Genomic DNA, 21139 nt, shown 5'->3' with positions numbered 1-21139 from the left:
AAGTTGCATTTATGTTATTTCTCATATATGTTGAATACATTTCTATTGTAACATACAAGAATAACATTTTGTGAAGGACTCATGAAGAGATGTACATAATTAAAACGTTATTCCAAATTAATTGTTCAGAAAATGAATAAATAAAATTAAAGCAATCTGATCTTGAAGAGCTGCTTCTGTTCTTTGTTGTGTTTGCCTTTGAACAATGATAGAGTTACGTTTCCAGATTTGTCTTGATGGCCGTGTCATTCGGACCGCTGTCAAAACAAAGGAATGATAAAAATCATTTTTAGAAAAGTCATGTAACAATGAACTTGATTTAAAATTAATTATAATCCTGGCATTTATTTCAAAATAAATGGTTTTGTCTTGAATCAAACTTCTCTCCTACAGTTGTCCATGTTCATTTCTTGGCAACACTGCCCTCTTCTCTTCCCTTCCCTTCCCTTTTGATTTTGATCTATTCTCAGATTTTCTGCTAATCTGCCATCCAAGCACAGTATCTAACCCTGCAGTCCTTCCTAAAACATGTCACAATGCGTCAGTGTTACTTAATGATCTTGCCCTTCTTTTTTTCCTGTATAAATGATGTCCTTTTCTTTTTATTCCCATAGATGTTGCCTTTATCACAACAGTGACCTTCCTATGGAAAGTGTCAGCCATCACCATAGTAAGCTGTCTTCCACTTTATATTCTGAAGTATTTAAAACGTAAATTTTCTCCTCCAAATTATTCCAAACTTACCTCGTAAATGTGACGGAACACCTGTGTTTTTCATCAGTATGACTTTAGCTAAAAATTGCTTCAAGTGTACTCATTCTACTTAAGTCCGTGATAGATTAATCAAACGAGGGAAATGATTACAAGAAATATGGAGCAAAACAGAGCACAAAGAGGATGAAGAAGATGGATACTTCTGATAATTATTACAGCAAACTTGATTGACATAACTATCGAGTACAAAAACACTTCATTTTGTATGTGGCTTTTTAACAGTTTGAGTTAACAGTGCTTCTGAATTATATAATTGCTACTGTAAAGGATTTATTCCTACTGCACTATTTTTCTGAACCTGAATAGAAGACGTTGTTTCCTATAAACCTAGGCCTTCCCAATTTCTTTTGTAGAAATATTCACTCTCATGTAAAGTATATCATGCCTAGAAATTGTAAAGGTCATTGTCTCTACTTGCTGCTATATGTAACTCTGATATATGCACTGTATGAATTATGTACAGCTGTCTGTGTAGCACAGTATTTGTTTGGGATCAGTGGTCCTCTTTTTATATATTCTCCATTACTAGCTGCATTAAAGGAATCTGAATAGCTGAAGAATCGACAGTAGCCTTTTAACTGCAAATGGAGACTGGGTTGCACAAAATACTATGAAAATAAACTTCTGTACATACTTACATTACATCTACCATCCTGTACAGACCACTGTAAAATTAATGTTCAGCAAATGTTTTACAGGCTCCCTATCTGCTTCATAATTGTAAAACTGCACTCTAGAAGTGTCAGCACATTACTAGACTTTCCCCATATAGAGGTTAATTTTGTATGAAATGTTCAGCAACAGTGTGTCTGCAGCCTTCATTTATTTTACTGGCAGGATATACAAAAGCCATTTGGAAATGATTGGAGGTTATGCAGTGGCCATGCCTTAGAGATCAGGGCCAAACAATGAAACAGTAACAACTATGAATATAGAAATTCTCCCAGGACAGCTTCCCTCCCTGCTGATACCAAAAGAGGGCTGATTCACGTATATTCCCCCCTGGGATGGTACAGGCCGATTATTTTGGTTGATATGCATGAGGGTCCTCCACATTTCATGTGAGCATAGGCTATACGTAGAGCTTTGAACCAGACTAGTAAATGCACATTATAATCTGTTTACTTAAGGTAACTCAGGTAAAAAAGAATGACATGGGCATAATAGTGGTAGAAAATCTATCATCTTCCAGAATATGATTTGTGTACTTTTGAGTTTCTACAAAACAAGAATAAAATAAAATGATTCTCCTTGGTCAAATGTAATCTTAATAGTTGTCTAATCATATGTACTGTAATCTAGAATACCTTCCTTTTATGGTATTGCTTTCTTTTTCAAAAGCTACATGTACATAGCCGTTCCCTATAACCTGGTACTTCTGAAACATAGATATAGATAAACCATGTTTCTTTACTGGGCAATTAATGACTGTAGTTATCAAATAGTTTTTGTTAGCCCGATTCACAACAAAACTCACTGTATTTCATCTTGTACAATCATAATCTTATACCACGTTAATTTAAAAGGATGCTAAACTGAAACACTTCCAGAAAAAGACTGTTGTTGAACTACTTGAGTTCCGATCTCCTTTGTTTTGAAGATGTTTAATAGTTAATCTTGCTTTTAAAATGTTTTGAGACATTCTTCATTATAAAAGCAATAAAATTTCCTTTCTACCAAATGTTTTTGGAAGTTTGTCAAATAAACTGTATTTGATAGCATTTATTTTATACTCTTTTATAGCCCTTGAATGTGTTAGAGAAGAATCAGTTAACCACAATGCCCACTAGATGTCACTGGGAAAGCGGGTGGGCGGGTTTGCTGGCACATTGATTTTTACCCTGTGCTTTAACTATTACTGGAAAAAAGGAACTGAACTATCCCTTGCGGTTTCTTGTAGTCAACAAAGCAGATGTAGGTGTTATTTTGATATTCTCGAAATATTTCCATAAATCTATTGTAGATTTGCAATATGCAAGCAGTGCCACGACCCTTTCTGATGCCAGCTTGAACATCTGGTAATGCCCTTTCAGTGGCCGGTGCCAAACATAGTATGATCTTACGGAGAATCTTGCTAGCGTGAGGGATGAGGGTAATTGCATGGTAATTGGAACAATGTTGGAGTCGTCCTTTTTTGGCAATGGAATGAACGCTGATTGTTTCCAATCCTGTGGCCATGTGTTCATTTCCCAAATTTTCTGGCACAAGGCTGTGATGGTTGTGGGTGGCACAGGCCTCAGCAGTTCTGTGGGGATGGGGTCGACACCTGGGGTCTTGTTGTTTGGCAATTGGCTCATTACTCAATTCCCATACTAACATACAAAGTTCAAGATTAGCAAAATAGTTCTTACCCAAAAAAAAAAAAGAATGAAATACATTTTTAGTGAAGTAAAATCTGTGAAATCAAACCCAATTGGATGAATGCATCAAGCATTAAGTAGTTTTATTCAAGTACACAAGAATTCAAAAATATTTATGTATATTATTGATATAAACGTGTGTAAGATACATTCCAAAATTTTTCTTCTCCAGCTCTTACCTTTTCATGGAAGTTAAAATCCAGTTCTCCAGAACATTTCTAAATGAAATTATATTTAAGCTGTACTTTCCAAAAAGCTAACAGCCAACTATATCCCATGAAATACAACTGGAAAAGGGGGGAATCTTTTCTACAGCTCTTGTACTTAAGGTTACCTAGCTGCCAATAACCTGACCTATGTGCCTATCACGTAACTTTCCAAGCATGTCATAAAAGAGGGATGGAAGCTGAAGTTTAAGGATTACAATAGCCAATTTATGCCATGGTTTCACTACACCAAAGAATGTAAACCATGGATTTCAGCTTCAGAAGCTATAATGACTATGCTTTTGTAAGTGTGTGTGTGTGTGTGTGTGTGTGTGTGTACCCCCTATCTTTGTGTGAGTAAAATCAGACTGTGCAGGGGAGTAATTTAACTTTCTCCTTTATTGCCAAATCTGTATCGTCTCTGCCAGGCTCTACAAATACTGCTGTATTCACAATAATTCCGTCCTTCTACCTGCAATGCCATTTTTGCTTTTCCCAAATGCCTTTTTACTATACAGATGCCGACGTAAGAAAAGCGGAAGAGTCAGGCCCTGCTCCCTGCAATGAGCCTCATTTTAATAGCCTTCTAGGCTGATATTACTATTATTATTATTATTATAACTCAGTGGAAATGAAAATAATTTATAAAAAGGAAAAAAAAAACTCCTTCAATGTGCTTGCCCTCCTGCAGGGAAGAAAATCAACAGCGGGGGAATCGAGAGGAAACAGGCCCAGCATTATATGTAAACAAACAGGAGGTACAATATCTTTTAAGGCTATTGAAGATGCCTAAGAATTTCTCTGATAAACAAAACACAGCCAGAGCTACATGGTTCCCAACCAGCATTAACAACCTAACAGATGCCCTCAGCAGGGTCCACAGCTGTTAACTGTGTGAAGAGGATTTTGCTCAGCCAATTGTGGGTGAAAAGCTTCTCCTTTGGATGCAGAGCTACAGTCAAAGGCCTATTTGCCACTCCATCAGCTGAAAGCCATAGATTTGATGAGTGCCTTCCACAACAGAGTCAGCACAGTCAGATGCCGGGCTCTGAAAACATTCATGAACTGTGCCACAGTCACATGTCTTTCCCTTCTGCTGTTACTTCTCCCAGTGTAGGGTTTGGACGAGTATTCAGCCACCTTCCCTTTATTTGTCTCTGTGTCTGTCTGTCTGTCCGTCTATCATCTATCTATAAAATTTATAAAGCTGCCCATCTCATTATGTAAATCTGGATGGTGTACAATAAAAGAAGCCATTAAAACACATCTTAAATAACCGTCGGAAACAATATAAAATACAAGTAGTCCTTGACTTGAAACGGTTTGTTTTGTGACCATTTGAAGTTAACAACAGCACTGAAAAAAGTGACTTATGACCACTTTTCAGCATTACGATCATTGCAGCATCCCCATGGTCATGTGATCAAAATTCAGGTGCTGGGCAACTGGCTCATATTTATGACCATTGCAATGTTCTGGGGGTCATAAGATCCCCTTTTGTGACCTGACAAGCAAAGACAATGGGGAAGCCAGATTCACTTAACAACCAGGTTAGTATCTTAACAACTGGAGTGATTCGCTTAACAACTGGGGCAAGAAATGGGGCAAAATCACTTAACTAATGTTTCACTTAACAGAAATGTTAGGCTCAATTGGAATCGTAAGTTGAGGACTACCTGTATAAATGAGATCACAGGAGAATGCACTGACATTTTATGTACAGTATAACTCTCTCCTGGGAATCCCTATGGAATCCCCTGCTTGGAGAAAAAAATACATTTTTTTAAGAGATTTCCAGAAGGACCTTTTCATATACATTTGCACTTGCCAAGCTGTTACTTTATATGTTAAGAAGAACCTAAGGAAATGCAATTGCATATCTTGAGAAGAAGGAGGAGATAAGAAATCAAAATTTTACTAAATGAACCATTCTTAATTTAAATTTTCAGAGGATCTCGGGTGGATCTTCACATGATTTTCTATCTAGATAAGTCTTGTTCTGCAAGCCAGCACCGATATTTTTTTATAAATAAAAGATTAGGGCCAAAAACATGTAGCTGACCATGTTGTATGGGAATGAAAACTCTGAACAGACAATAGTTAAAGAGATAAAAATGCAAACTTCTGTGGCAGAGCAAGTTCAAAGAGAAATAGTCTGCAGTTTGCATGAAAATAAAACATTATAATTGGTTGTGGATATAATTTAAATGTCTCTGTCCTAATGTTCAGAAGTTATTGCCTCAAATTATAAACTGCTGGAAAAGTTATGTGGCAAGTCTCAAGTTTGATCTGTTTAATATCAGAATATATTTGAGTTGAAAACTTAGGCCAAGCCAGGTAAGAAAAAGTGGTAGACAAATGCTGATTCCTTGGCCATATTTTATTGAAATCCAAAAAAAATATTTCATTCTACTCTCCTGAACATTTTATAGAGTATATCAGGGTTTCATTTCATTTCATTTCAGTCTTAGTGAAATGGAAATACAAAGAAAAACAATGCCACAATCAGACAGATCACTTAATATAATAAGACTTGGTGTTGAATAACACCAGTAATGCTGTACTGCACAACTGTTTGTCAGAGTAAAATGTAATGCTCAGAGAAAACAAAGAAGTCTTAAGAAAAATCACATTACTTGAGATAAGTATGAAGTAATATGCATGAATAGATAGGAACTCAAGTGCTAAATCCTTCAGAGACGTATAGCAAGGAAAGAAAGAAGAAACAAGAAATTAAAAAGAAATAAGATTATCCAAAACTAGGGAAGATTGAAGCCCATGTGAAGCAGTGATCATGGGGATGTAAGTTGTGGTGATATAAAAAGATTGCAGGATAAATTACGAAGGTATTGAGAAAGCAAATGAATAGGTGAGAGACTTCAGAAATAATTAGACCAGCAAAGAATGGATGGAAAGAGAGATTAGAAGAGCAAATGTGGTCAGAGGAAATTCATCAGAGTGGGACAGTTCCAAGATCAAAGGGAAAGGTGGGTGAGAAAAGACAACTAAGTTGAGTAGTAAATAATTTTGGAGACAATTAGATGTCAGTACTGGTGCCAACATTACTGGCAATGAATCACTGATTTCAGGTAATGCTCCTCAAGATGTAGGGCATATTGGATGTGAAAGTGGAAATTCGGGGGTGACAGCAGTGCAAAAAAAGATCATTTAGGAACAACATTATTAAGCGTGATAATTATGCTTCCTATTAATCATTGGAAACATCCAGAACTTGCACAGATACATGTAACAGCACATGAATTGACTTCTACTTTTATGGAACTGTGATTCCCTCTTATGTTGGGAAGTAAAGTATCAAGTGGAATATGCTATACAGTGTGCATTATAAAGATTGCCACCTGGTTCGAGGAACACAAGGTTCTGTTGACATATAGTAAGATGCTTTCAGTTTACCCAGTAGCCATGAAAATCCAGCTATAAATCAGCTTGCACTCAATGCATCTCCATGCTTTCACCCCATTGATACAACTAGGGGGGGCCATTTCCGCCCTGTTTGTTTCTTTTTTTTTTGCCCATTTCATGTATTCCAACTATGGATACAATTTTTTTGTAAACAATTGGCAAATCAAATAAATAAATAAATAAATAAATAAACTATCCTGAACTCTTAACTTCTCCCAGCAGCTGTTCATACAACTGAATTCACAGATGCAGTTAACTCAGAAGTAAAACCCTAGGTCCTTTCATGTGAACTATTTTGATGTGACAATCTCTCTGTTTCGTCCGATGGACAGAATTAACACTAGGGAAGGTCCATATGCAACTGAAAGCAGAGGAAAGCAATTGCAATAGTGCTTATATAATAAAGAATAAAATCTTTTCCCTGAGAACTGTTCAATGATCATAGCATTCAATTTGCATATGCCTGAATAAATGGATTTATTCAATTCCTCAAATATCTGAAACATTGAAGATCAGAATAGCCAAATATTTTTAGGCTAAAGAGTTGAGTGACATTCCGGGTCCCAGACTTTTATTCACAAGACAAAAGCTAAAACTGATCTGATTCCATTGAAGTATTTTATAAATAGATCAGTGGAGAACAATATTACTGCTCTCTGTGTAGTTGATAGATCATCTTCTGCCTTGACTGGACTCAAAATATACAGTATGTTTGCTACCTGAGTGATTTACTACCATCAGATCCCAGGCCATAGGCTAGATGGGGGAGTTTTAAAAAACACATTGAAAAAAGACAATGGTACAGGTTGTCACAAAAATGTCACAGATGTGCCTGTGTGGTTTTCAGGATTCAAACTCAACTTCAGAACATCTCTAACCAGTCCTATTTTTATCCCAATTTTTATAATGCCTTTAAAGCAGGAGTCTCCAAACTTGGCAACTTTAAGACTTGTAGACTTCAACTCCCAGAATTGCCCAGCCAGCGTGACTGGCTGAAGAATTCTGGGAGTTGAAGTCCACAAATCTTAAAGTTGCCAAGTTTGGAGACCCCTGCTCTAAAGTATCTCTGAAATAATATTCATTCCAAAACACTACTTACATTTCCATAGAGATGGAATTTCAAAATGGCATACTATAATCATTTCAACTGGGAGGCATCTTCACTGGAAAATGGCTGATTGTCCTAACATGCAGTTCTTGAATAGTTTGGTAGGAAGGCTCCATTATAGAAGACCTAATCCTAAACGAACCCCAAGGGAGTTTTCTGTCTAATGGGTCAACCGCTACATTTGGTACACAGTGGTAAATAGCACAGAAGAGAAGGACCAGAACATATGGAGACCGGAAAACAGCAATATACTATTAAAGGCTTTGTGATCCAGTGCAAGCCTCCTCTTCCTCTTTTCTCTGCTTTACTGGCTGATGAATCATCTGCCCAGCTGCTTGATAGTCTTGTGCATGGTTTCTTGACTCAAGTACAGCCTCAGCCTCAGGAGAATCTGTATCAGTAGCCTTTATAAAAAGAAGAAGACAGCAAGAAATTTCCATAAGAATAATCATCAAGACTTCACAACATGGGATAGGAGGAGAGGAGCTGCAGCCAGGGATGGTAGCAAGTTAATTCCCATCTAGGGCTTCATTCCCAAAAAAATTTTTTTTGTAAACTTTGCATTTTGAAAAATAATTTTGGAGAATTTTCAAGATAGTTTCCTTTCCAAGGCAATGTATGGTATCTGCCAAACTAGGGATTAGTCAAGCTCATAACAATAATCAATTCAAAATGAAAACACAGATTCTTCTCAGTAAGAAGTTTTGATATATATTTTTTAACTTTTGACCGTTTAGTCCACGGGTGTCAAACTCACTGCATCATGTTGCTCTCATGTGACGTATCGTGATGTTTTTTCCATTCGCAGATCTGGGCGGGGGGGGCTGTGTGTGATGCATCCGCCCTGTGGGTCGGCAGTTTAACACCCCTGCTTTCGTTTTTGTTAGTGCAGGGGTCCCCAAACTTGGCAACTCAGAGTTGTGGACTTCAATGCCCAGAATTCTGCAGACAGCTATGCTGGCTGGGCAGTTCTGGGAGTTGAAGTCCACAAGTCTTAAAGTTGCCAAGTTTGTTTTAGTGGCAGATGAAGGTGTAAAAGCGACTCGCTCAAAAACGAATTGCTAAACAGAGGCTAAAGTGAAACCTATGGCTCATCCTATGTGCTACATGAAACAGTTTAGATTTCAAGTATTGGTTTGGGAGTTTATAACCACTTGTGACTTTAAATTGCATTGAAAACATTCAGCAATATTCAGAATAAGTTACTAGCCCTTTTTAGGACTAAGCTCCTTTTTCATGTAAGTTTTTTCAACTCAGCTAGCTGGTAAACTCTAGTGCAGGCAAATTCACAAGCAAAATCATATCAGAAAATGCCCAATATGTTCCCGGGCCTAACATCCATGCACATAAATGCTCAACGCACTGTTGAATCCTCAGCTCTTCACATATTTGAAGGCCTCAGAGACACGTGCAAATTTTTAAGTGAAAGGAATAACTTCCCATTTTGTTCTCAGCAATATATAATGTTTAAGCTGAAATTATGTAATTAGTTACTTTCTAAAACCTTATATCTGGAACAGGAGAGTAAGAACATGTTTAATGCCTCCTCCATCACTTTCATAAATGGTTGCAATAAATAATGTGGCATTTACTTTTCATCTATTATATTAAGTGGCAGCCAATTTGCTGTAGTTAAGTATTAAGCTAGGACACAGGTTTCAGTCCTACCTTAAAAACAGAAGGCAGCTGGGTGACTTTATGTCAGTCATCTGCCTCAGCATTAGAACAGGAAATCTATCTAATCCAACACACTGGCTGGAGATTTTTAGGAACTGTAGTCCATACATCTTCCAACTTTGAAAAACCACTGATCTATAACTTGCAGACAAGAAGACTTCATCTTGAAGGGATTGATTTGGACTGGCAATAATGATATTAATTACTAAAATTGCAGCAAATTGCCTCTAGGTCCCAAACTATTTACTAATGTACAATTAGAAAATACAAGCAATAGCAAAATAATTTGAATAATGCAAAGTATTCAGTAGAAAATACTACACAAGTATAGTTTGTTTTCTAAGTTGGTTATATGTATAGGATTTTAAAATTTTGTAATAACTTCCAGATGAATAATCTAACCAAAAACACCAGTAAATATATATGGCAGCTTATGCAGTTGTTCCATCCTTTGCTCTTTTGTTGAATATGCTATTCAATTGTTTTTGTTTCTCTTGTCCTAGCAAATGTATCCCAGAAGAGGGTGCTACACACCAAGAAATGATTTCAAATTTTTAAAAAAGAGCTTGACACTACAGAAGTATCATTTTCTATGGCCAGTTTGTTTCACTTCATAGGTTAAAATAAATGTGCCTAAGACTGCACAAGTCATATTAAAATAAAAAGAAGTTCTGTGTGGACATTTCTCTGTGGAATTTTGTTTTAAAAAAAAAATGTTTTTTTTCAACATTAGAGATTTGTAACTGTGTGGCATCACCTGTTTCAAACAAACAATTAATTGTCAAAGTGCTCCTAGTGTGTTGAATGGCTGCATGTGCTTAAATCTGAAGCTGATTCTGAATTTCGCAAGATGGATGACACTCAGAAGGTTGGTAGCTAAGTTCCAAAATGAACTTTATTTTTGGTTTCCTCACCAATTTGCTCAAATAAGGAGTAACCCAAGATATGTTGACATGCTGCTAAGATATATAAAAGTCAAGTTGTTTGCTCAAGAAACCAAGCGTGGGATTGCTGGCTGCTATAGAGTTTATAGGAGAGAAAAAGATTTTTTTTAATAAACTGCACAGGATAGCTTTGAATTTTTGTGCTGCTTTATATTGAAACACACATCATATATAAGAATATATATAAAATTAGAAAAATAAAAAGGAGAGTATCTTTTTTAAAACTATCTATCATCTATTATCTATTTATCTATCTATTTATCTATCTATCTATCTATCTATCTATCTCTATATCTATCTATCTATCTATCTATCTATCTATCTATACATATATTTTAAAACAATATCTTTTGAAAATATATTTCAATTTTTCTGTCTATGAAGACAAGTATAGGAAATCTATAAGTGTGTTAGTCTAGCTCAGAAATAGAAAAGCCTAGCCATTTTTCGGGGCTCAAAAAAAAAAAAAGACCCGGCCTTATTATATGAGAAACACGGTATCTATACATATATTTTAAAACAATATCTTTTGAAAATATATTTCTTTTGAAAATAGAAAATATATTTCATTTTTCTGTCCATGAAGACAAGTATAGGAAATCTATAAGTGTGTTAGTCTAGCTCAGAAATAGAATCAGATTTGAATACAAGAATCCTTAATTGCACACACTTTGCATTGTTCTTTCTTGTTATCTCTATATATTTCTATTTCAGTGAACAGAATTTCTCTCATTTGCAAATATATGCCCTCCCCAATACTTTAATTATCCAGTATTTTGTGGTTGCAAGTAGTGACCAACAAATGAAATTGAATTAATTTCCTAATTTGTGCCATTACTGAGTGAGATATAAATTTGTGTCTATAAGGTGTTCTTCTGCTTATGTGTCTTCTGGACATAAAGCAAATGATAGTTTTGAGGAATGAGCAAAACAATGCAACATGCACACTTTGCTTGTTTTATTTCTAATTAATCCATCCTTGGAATCTGTATCTTTATAGCTGGTCTCCTTGCAGGGAAGATATGCCTACATATCAGAGATCTGAATCTACCTGTCAGCTTGATATCTCAGTAATAATTAATTAGTAATCTGATTAATTAAAAAAGGAGTTAGAAATAAGTTCCTTTCAGTTCATCCCTTGGGTATCCTGTCCTGAATGTGACTGTGGGGCTGCATGCCTGATAGCAAATCATATAGTGACTAGCTGCCAATTAAGAGCTTATACGTACAGGAGGGAAAACAGATTTTCTCCAACTAATAAATACTGTGCTGAGTTGAAAAAATAGTCAAGATATTAATATGTAGAACACTTATTCCATTCTCATAAACCAGTATATTTCAAAATGTAACTTATAACTTATATATATTTGAATTCCTCATACCTTGCAAAATTGACTACGTATTTCCATCATATGTGTACCATAGTATTATGTGCTCCTTTTATATATATATTTTACTACTGTTACTCATATACTCTACAACAAGGTTTGGGAGGACAATGAAGTCTTCAGGATCTTAGGAAGCCCCAACAGGGTGGCAGCCATGCAGATTTTTTTGGGGGGGGGGGGTGGAATCTCCTTCCAGAGGGCAGATGCCACTAGGAAAGACATGCTGCTGTCTTTGGATCAAATCAAGAATTGCTCATGATACCCAAAGGAAAGTTTTGAATCCAGAGAAATTGGACGTCTACAGTTAGTGAAATGAAACATCACTAGAAATGGCAAAAGATAAAGAGTTATGTCATTGGAGGGATCTTTCCTTGCACTTTTTGCAGAAACTGATTCAATGCTCGTACTGATTTAACAGTCAGGTATATGTTCTATCAATGTGTCCTACCTCTCTGATAGTTTTCAATCCTCACTTTGCTTTGAATCCACACATGCATATTTAAAACATGCTTAAATGTGTGGGCAAGCAAACATCCACAAGAGAATTGCACTCCTTAGGCAGGAGGGCAGAGACATATTATGAATCTGCTCTGTGAAAAAAAGGGGGGGGGGATGTTGTCAGGCAGGCTAGAAGGAGGGATTAAGAATATCTCTATTGCTGCCTTCTCAGCTTTAAATCCCTATAGCAGAGCCACAAAATTCCTCTTTTTTATTTTTTGCTCTGAATCACCAGAGAGGATGGGAGGGTAATTAAAGGAGTTCCCTATTTCCCCAACCGTTCTGTAAGTTATATTATTTACAAAAAAAATCTCAAGTAGAAGCCAGGTCTGGGGGCATCCAAATAGTGATGGGCCAAAAAAATTAAGATAAAAGCATCAAATGCAACATTGCCTCTTTACTTTTTCAAACTCCTACCCCCAGAACTTCTCAGTCCAGTTCTATCCATTCACTGCCCTAATTGCTTAAACCAGTTGGATATCATTCTCCCCGATGAAACAGATTTAAATGTTTTTAATTTCACTTTACTTAAAAAAAAAAAAACTCCAGTAGCTTGAAAAGAAATTACGTTCAAATAGCTCTGAGTTGAACTATTGAATACTCTTATTTGATGTCTTCGATGCGGTAGAGTAGATAATGAATACACACGGAGAGTTAAATTGATTGGAAATGATTTAAGATGACTTGTAAAAAAAATGTCCAGTTGCCTTCTGTGAAGCACAAAATGATAGTGTTGGAAGAATTATCCTTTTGGGTTCAGTTCCAAGTGAGGAAAAAGACACCGGAAACATGAAGGCTGTTTGGAAGGTTTAATGGTGGACAGGACCACATGGCCTGGAGCTCCAGAGTGAAAAGGAAGGATGATCACATGCTCCAACGTGAAGGAAGAGATCAAGAAAGGGCTGAGGGGCTGAGAGTGCCTGGGTTTTATAACCTTTGTTGGGATTTGAATTGGAGCTTGTATTCTGATTGGTTGTCAGACTCCCATGAGGCCATGCAGGGGCAACTCTGTAAGCTGTCCTGAGTTCCAGGCTTGGTTGAGCGTTGCTGGATGATGATGATGCACTGAAAAGGGCTTTGCTATATACCTGAAGATCTTTGTTAGGTAAAGTATTCTGGCCCAGGCCTTAATGGCCCACTCATTAACAAAGGTGGGGGTGAGCTTCTACTTCTGAGGTGAGTTTCTGCTTCTGAGTCTCTATTCCTTTTAGGGGAAATATTCTGCCTTTTTAATATTTCCTAGGATATTTCAATTTTCTAGGAGAGGGGTGGATGCTAACTTCCTACAATCCCTCTTTTTTCCCCCAAAACACATGAGTGTTTTGACAAAAGATGATCACATCAGGGAGACTTGATGGGTGCTTTTTATTTTTCTGATGCAAAGGGGGGGGCATTGAAAAAAGAGGCAACAGAAAACGATTCCTTCAGTGGCTCCCAAAAGCTTTCAACCATGAAGGTCTAGCAGCCTGGGAAAAGTTCCAGAATTTTTTTTTAACAGTATCCATTTTTTAGTGCCAATTAATTTTCAGGTGTTTTGATGTACTTTTTGTGAGCTTACAGTCAGGTTGTAAGCACAAGCCCCTACATTCTCCACAGCCTTTAAATTACAGGCTGCCCATTTCCAAGGTTATGGTTACTACCTGCCTAGCTCTTAGTTTCCAGGGTTTGTGAGGCCAGATTGAGGTTAGCTAGTATGCAATCCAGGCTATTTAGTATTTTTAAAGTTACACACAATGAGCCCTGGGACTTCTACTCATGAGAGAACCAGTGCAACATATATCCTGCTTTACAGGGCAACTGGGCAACGTCATTTGTGAGTCACAGTCAGGACTTGGAGTTTGGAGATCTCTTTTCTGCTATCTCTTCAGGAATTGCCTGAGGGAGATGCCCCCCGTGGAATTAGCAGGGAGATTTTCTTGGGCTTAATGCCACAGAGCAGCAAAACAAAAGCAAAAAAAAAACATTTAAAAAAGGAAGCTAGGAGCAGCTTTGTGTGGATGTAGGTGAAAGGAATAACCTCTATCTAATTCTGAATGGTGTGTCGTTCTGTGTGTGCTTGTGTATGCAGCTACTTTTACAGTACAGATAATACAAACATGCTGGACAATTTTCCCTCCCACCAGACAGAAGTCCAAGGGGTTCAGAACTTGTTGAGCCAGCCACTCAAATACAATCCTTACATGAGTATATTAGACTGATTACAATATAAATGATACAAAGAAAGAAAACATTACAATGAATTTCCACCCTCCCGCCATAATCTTTCTAACTGTCTTCTGGGGATTGAAAAGAGTCTTTTAGTCTTTTACTGGTCCATCTCAGAGTCCTTTCCTTCATGTCTCTGGGTGGCATAGGCTTGGCCTGGTGGTATGGGTGGTTAGTCAGGCTTGGGAAGGTCTGCCCCACTCTGGTTTGCTGTAATGACTTTCAGTGGAGGCTGGATCCAAACCCAATTCTTTGTCTCCAATGGATGGAAGGTTTCTAGGGGGCAGCATCTGCTTCCACATGTGACAGGGCAGAAAGACAAAGAACAAGGGTCTCCTCCCCTCTTTGTTGGTAATTCTACCAGGAAAGGTGTTGTAAAAGGATTAGAGATTGGGGTGCTCTAGATAGCTTGCAGGCATGGTTTGAGGAGGAAGAAAAATAACACATCAGTATTGCAGTTACTAAACAGATAAATCAGTTTCAACAAAATGGAGACACAACAGATGAGAAAGGAAAAAAAACTAGATTCACAAGCTTCACAAAAAGGATGAACAGGTAAAATCATTTAAACATACAGTAAACGCAAGGATGAAACTTTTCTTGTAAATGAACTTGGAACATTCGTTAATAACCTTGGATTTTTCTTAAAAGCACAGAGTGGAAAGAAAATTGAACTCTGTTCTCATCCAGTCTAGTTGGCCTGACCAAACTGGGCAAAGACATTTTCTTTTCCCCTCAGTGCTTCCAACTTTTTTAAAAAATTAAAACAATGTAAAATTCATGTCCGAAGGGATCAGAGATACTTAACAGTTGCAACAGTTACCTCGAGGACACACAGACCTAGACACATGCGCGCACACATGCACACGCACACACACACACAAACAAGGACACAGAGAGGAAAACAAAACTCTGAGGTTTACACAAACATTGATCATTCCCACAATAAATCTCTCAGTTAAAGGCACAAATCTTAAGGAACAAACCACATTCCCATGTTTCCCCTTCTGATGTGGGGTTCTCATACTTTGGCTTAGTCAGGTCAGTCGGTTACCAGTTTGCAGACAAAAAGGTGTCTGGGGGAGAGTTTGGATTCCCTTTACAAAGTATGTGCACTCCCCTCCTAGGGAACTCTCTGGCCACGGTTTTCGGACTGGGGGAAAACAGTCTGTACAGACTTCCTATCCCCAAAAAAGACAGTCCAGGAGAACTTTCTGTCCCCAGAAGACAAGTACTGGCATTCCTTCCTCAGGCCTACGTTTTCGAATTTGGAAGAGCTCAAATCCAGGACTTGCTGCTGTTCTGCAGGCAAGCACTGACACTCCTCCCTTCAACTTCCTAATTACACAATTACCTAAAATCCTGGGGTTTGCTTTTGGGATACACTGGACAAAACAACAAAATTTTCTTTCCTCCCTTCAATCATAACCCGCTTGGCTTTCCCTCTTATATACAGAAGGTCCTACACTCTGATGGTCCCCGCTTGCTCTTCCTGTCCTGATGGTCATGGCTCTGTGGAGCTAGTAACAGGCAAGAGTGCGGCTAGAGGCCAAACAAAGAAATGAGATCCAGCTGCTGTCCAAGGGTGAAGCCACTCATACACACCCTCTTCCTCCTTCCCTAACAAAAGGTCCTGTGCTCTGAAAAAAAACCCATGCTCTCCAGACTTTTGGTCTTTCTGCGGTTAGGAAATGCACAGAAGAAGCAAGATCCAGTTGTGTTTGGGAGAAAGGCCTTCTCACACACATGCAAGCATACACATATTTCTCATGCTTTAAATTTAGAATTTAGAGGTACTCACCTTCCTTCCAAGTAGCCTTTGAGCTCAACACTCAAAGCCCCTTTAAAACCTTTGTTCCAAATGGCCGAGGTCCAGGGAAACTCACCCACAGACTCAATGGGTCTGTTTGCCAGCAAGGGAATCTTACCTGGTCCTGGTCCTTTGGTTAGGTTAGCTTGGAGTCCCATCTGGGTCACCAAATTGTTGGAAGAATTATCCTTCTGGGTTCAGTTCCAAGTGGGGAAAAAGACACTGGAAACATTGGAGGCTGTTTGGAAGGTTTAATGGTGGACAGGACCACATGGCCTGGAGCTCCAGAGTGAAAAGGAAGGATGATCACATACTTCAAGGTGAAGGAAGAGATCAAGAAAGGGCTGAGGTGCTGAAAGTGCCTGGGTTCTATAACCTTTGTTGGGATTTGAATTGGAGCTTGTATTCTGATTGGTTGTCAGACTCCCATGAGGCCATGCAGGGGCAACTCTGTAGGCTGTCCTGAGTTCCAGGCTTGGTTGCGCATTGCTGGATGATGATGATGCACTGAAAATGGCTTTGCTATAGTTTTACCTGGAGACCTTTGTTATGTATTTTGGCCCAGGCCTTAATGGCCCACCCATTAACAAAGGTGGGGGTGAGCTTCTACTTCTGAGGTGAATTTCTGCTTCTGAGTTTCTACTCTTTTTAGGGAAAATGTTCTACCTTTTTAATATTTCCTAGGATATTTCAATTTTCTAGGAGAGGGGTGGGTGCTAACTTCCTAAAATAGCATTCTTTCAAAATTTGTATAGAGAAATATTATTAATATATGCACATTTTTAATCAAGAGCCAGTGCTGTTCGGTCTTTTAAGGATACCTGACAATCTCCTTGGTATTTTATTCGATCGGCATTCCACCTTATTTCCAAGCAATCGGGATCATATCCATAGTATTTCAGCCTCCAATTTTTCTCTGTAAGAATCCTATGGTTGGATTGGGGGAGTAAATGGTCCAGGCCAGCCTGTAGCTAAGTTCCATTTCCTTGTTGTAGCCTAAGTCTAAATATTAGCCCCTTCAGAACATTTGGGTATCAATGGGAAGACCTACAGCAGAGGCTGAGACTGGGCTGGGGGAATGGAACAACCGACACATGGAACAGACAAAACAGAGGTGGAGGGGAATACTTTGTATGCTAAGGCTTGCTCTGTTTCAAACTTATAAACTGAACCGCTGGTCCAGACATAAATATGACATCATAATAGGATGGGGATAGCTGATAAATTTCAGGAATGCTCCAGACTGTGAAAGGATTTGGGTCCTCTTGGGAGATAAGCCTGTGTGCTGGAATTCACTATTACACAATGGAAAGTTATGTCCTAAAGGAAAGCTGATAGTGCATTTAAATGGAAAGTTAATGAATTGGGGGAAAGGGAGAACTAATCGACTGATGGAGCGAGCCATGATAAAAAAAATGCAGGAATAACCATGAAGAAAATGGAATAGATGTAATAACACGCAGGGATAAAACAAATGTTAAGCTGGTTCAGGCTCAAGCCCTGTGGAAACTGTGCTGAATTTAATTGGAAATAATAGTACCGTAGATTGTAGGAGAGAGAGAGAGCACTCATTCACAGAACAATGTTTTTTTAAAAAAAGGAATATTTCTTGGGGTAGATTTTCTGAAGATTAGTGACTTTGGTTCTTAAATCAATGAAAGTAACTTTTTTTTTTAAAAAAAGGTCAGATTAAAAAGTATGCTATTTTAAGAATGAACTCAACTGTTTATTATTGTTTATTATTATTATTGTTTTTTATTATTATTATAAACTTTTATTCATTAAACATGGAACTCAGTCAACTGAACATTTAAAATGTATCACAAATATCGTTGACTAGCTCTGATGGTTGATATGGATTGTTGCCATCATCCTAGGTATCAACCAACTATCTTCTTAAAATGTATGATGTTCAATGTTCCATATTGACAGAGTTGAAACCCAACGTTCCCATTGGTCCGTTTTAACCGCTACCTGATTGGACAACCAGGGCGGCTGTGATTGGCTCGCTAAGAGTCTGCCGCAATTGGTCGAAACCAAGCGCGGGAGACTCAAAGCGATGTCATTGGCCGCTAAAGCCCCGGCGAGCTCTATAAAAGAGCCGCCGCGGCTGCTATTCTTCTGAGCTGAGTTTTAGCCGATAAATAAAGAGCTGTTGTTACTGAACCGGAGTCTCTCGTCTTTATGAGCCCAACCCTTCGAACATAACATTCAGAGTAGCACAGTTTTTGCAGTTCCGCTGGTATTATTGCAGGAAGCTGATGTATTTTATAAAATTCTTGGACATGGTACAAAGTGCCCCAATGATAATGGGTATCACTGTTACATGTTTCATCCATAGTCACGTAGTTTTGAGGGCCAGACTGTGATATTTCTTGATTTTTTTCCAGTTCTTTTTCTTCAACTCTGGCATCTCCTGGTACAGCGATATCAATAAATTGTACGCTTTGGTTTTCAACAACTGCGATATCTGGCGTATCTGTGTTCCAAATAAGGTTCTGTCTGTATTCGAAAGTCCCACAAGATCTTCACCTTCTCATTTTCGACAACTTTTTCCACTTTATGATCCCATGACTTTTTGGATATAGGTAAGTTGTATTTTTTATACAATGACCAGTGGATTAATTTAGCAACTTGGTCATGTCTAGCTTTGTAATCAGTTTGCGCGATTTTGCTGCACTCACATATCAAATTTGAAACGGTTTCAACTTTGTCATTACAAAGTCGGCAGTTTAGGTTGTCAGTGGTTTTTTTGTATCTTTGCTTTCATGGCATTAGTTTGTAGTGCTTGTTCCTGAGTAGCCAGTATTAAACCTTCCATTTCTTTCTTGATGGTTCCCATCTTAAGCCGTGCCCATGTCAAGTTATCATTTTCCTTCAATGTTTTTCAAAGGAACAAATGAAAAGAGTGTGAACAGAAGAACAGGTAGTCCTCAATTTATAACCATTAGTTTAGTGATCATTTGAAGTTACAACACTGAAAAAAAATGACTTATGACCAGTTTTCACATGCACAACTGCTGCAGCATTCTCATGATTGCATGATAAAAAATTATGACAGTTTGACATAGTGATGATATGTGATCACCATCCCTAACCTTCCCAGCTGGTTTCCGAGCAGCCAAGTTGATGGGAAAGTCAGATTCACTTTAACAACCACATGATTCACTTAAGAACCACAGTGACTCACTTAACAACTGTGGCAAAGAAGGTTGTAAAAGAGGGCACAACTCATTTAACAACTGCCTTGCTTAGCAATGGGAATTTTGGGCTCCGTTGTGATCATAAGTTGAGGACTTCCTGTAAGATAATAGAACACTAAAATAAACAGTGGAACAATGAAAAGGATGAAAAAGTGAAAGGTATTATAAGTTGGCAATAAGTATGTCTGAATCCTATATTAAAGGTTCCTTCTGCAATGCTGAAGTCTAGCTAGACATTATGAAGAAGCTTATGTTCTACAAATGTTAGATCCTCTAACCGAAAACGAAGAATGATACAAAAACACAAAACAGCAAAACAACAAGGAACAAACATGGCAGTGAAAACAAACCTAGACAAAGAAAAAGAAGGAAAAGTGGTGTCAATCATACTCAAACACCTTCGGAGCTCTTTGAAATACTAGTAGAATGGAGGCTGTTCAAACGTTAGGGGGAACCTCACAATTACAGCTATTTATTTATTTATTTATTTATTTTTGTCAATTGCTTACAAGATAATAGGTATAAGTAAAAGCATAGTTATGAATACATGGATACATATAAGAAAAATAAAAACATAAAAGAAACAATAGGACAGGGACGGTAGGCACGTTGGTGCACTTATGCCCGCCCCCTACAGACCTCTTAGGAAAGGGGTGAGGTCAATAGTAGACAGTCTAAAGTTTTTGGGGTTTGGGGAAGAAACCACAGTCAGGTAGAGTATTCCAGACATTGACCACTCTGTTGCTGAAGTCGTATTTCCTGCAATCAAGTTTGGTACGATTAACCTTGAGTTTGTATCTATTGTTTGCTCTTGTGTTGTTACATCTAAGATGGACTATGGTAATGCACTCTATAGGCCAAAGGTGTCAAACTCACGACTTTCTGGCTCGTGGGCCAGATAAGTCATGCACTATCCACACCCCCTCCCCATATTAGTGAAGGAGAAAAAAGTCACGATACGTCACATGATGTGACACTGCAAGTTTGACATCCCTGGTGTAGGCATTCCTCACATCAATGTCCCATCTCTCTCTCCCTCCCTCCCTATCATCTATCTAATCTATCATCTATCTCTCTATCTTCTATCATCTATCTATAGTCAATCTTCTATCATCCACCTATCATCATTGATCTCTTTCTGCCATGTCCCTGTGATATTGTCCCCAGCAAGGTTTAAGTTGGCTTTAGCTGTATCAGTACTGTATTAGAATGGTATTTCTCACTTATTCTGACACTCTCCAAGTGGTGCAGTCACACGTTTTGTATAATTGCACCAATAATGTGGTTTCATACTAATTCAAAGGAAGGCAGATGGCCTTTCAACGCAGCAAGAGAGAATAGTCCAAGGTGAACTGAAGACCTTCCAGAAACCTCAGATAGTGGGTATAGCCACCTTTATTATAGCTGCACAGATACACAGGCCATTTAAAGTCCTCACTGGCCCTTCTAATTAGCCTCTTCCCAAGATCAGTCAAGATTGCTGGCAAACATTAGTGTTCTGGGTGGGATAGACACCCCCCTCACCTTTGGAATGTTCTTCTAA

At 38.1% G+C, this 21139-nt stretch overlaps 1 protein-coding gene across 4 annotated transcripts in view; it reads left to right on the top strand.

The window, feature by feature from the left end:
• ATP9B (ATPase phospholipid transporting 9B) overlaps nt 1–2455 on the top strand; it is a 153029-nt gene extending 150574 nt beyond the window's left edge. For all 4 annotated transcript variants that reach the window (XM_087961446.1, XM_026669929.2, XM_026669928.2 and 1 more), the window contains one exon: nt 615–2455. In XM_087961446.1, the coding sequence (XP_087817572.1) occupies nt 615–751 (137 nt within the window). In that variant the 3' untranslated portion in view covers nt 752–2455. The remainder of the gene's footprint in view (nt 1–614) is intronic.
• The last annotated feature ends 18684 nt before the right edge of the window (nt 2456–21139 follow it).

Source organism: Notechis scutatus, chromosome 3 (assembly GCF_049901735.1).
Source record: "Notechis scutatus isolate UNSWTSFEM ecotype Mainland chromosome 3, rNotScu1.2, whole genome shotgun sequence".
In the NCBI taxonomy this organism is placed as follows: Eukaryota; Metazoa; Chordata; class Lepidosauria; order Squamata; family Elapidae; genus Notechis; species Notechis scutatus.
This window is presented reverse-complemented; position numbering and strand designations above follow the sequence as displayed.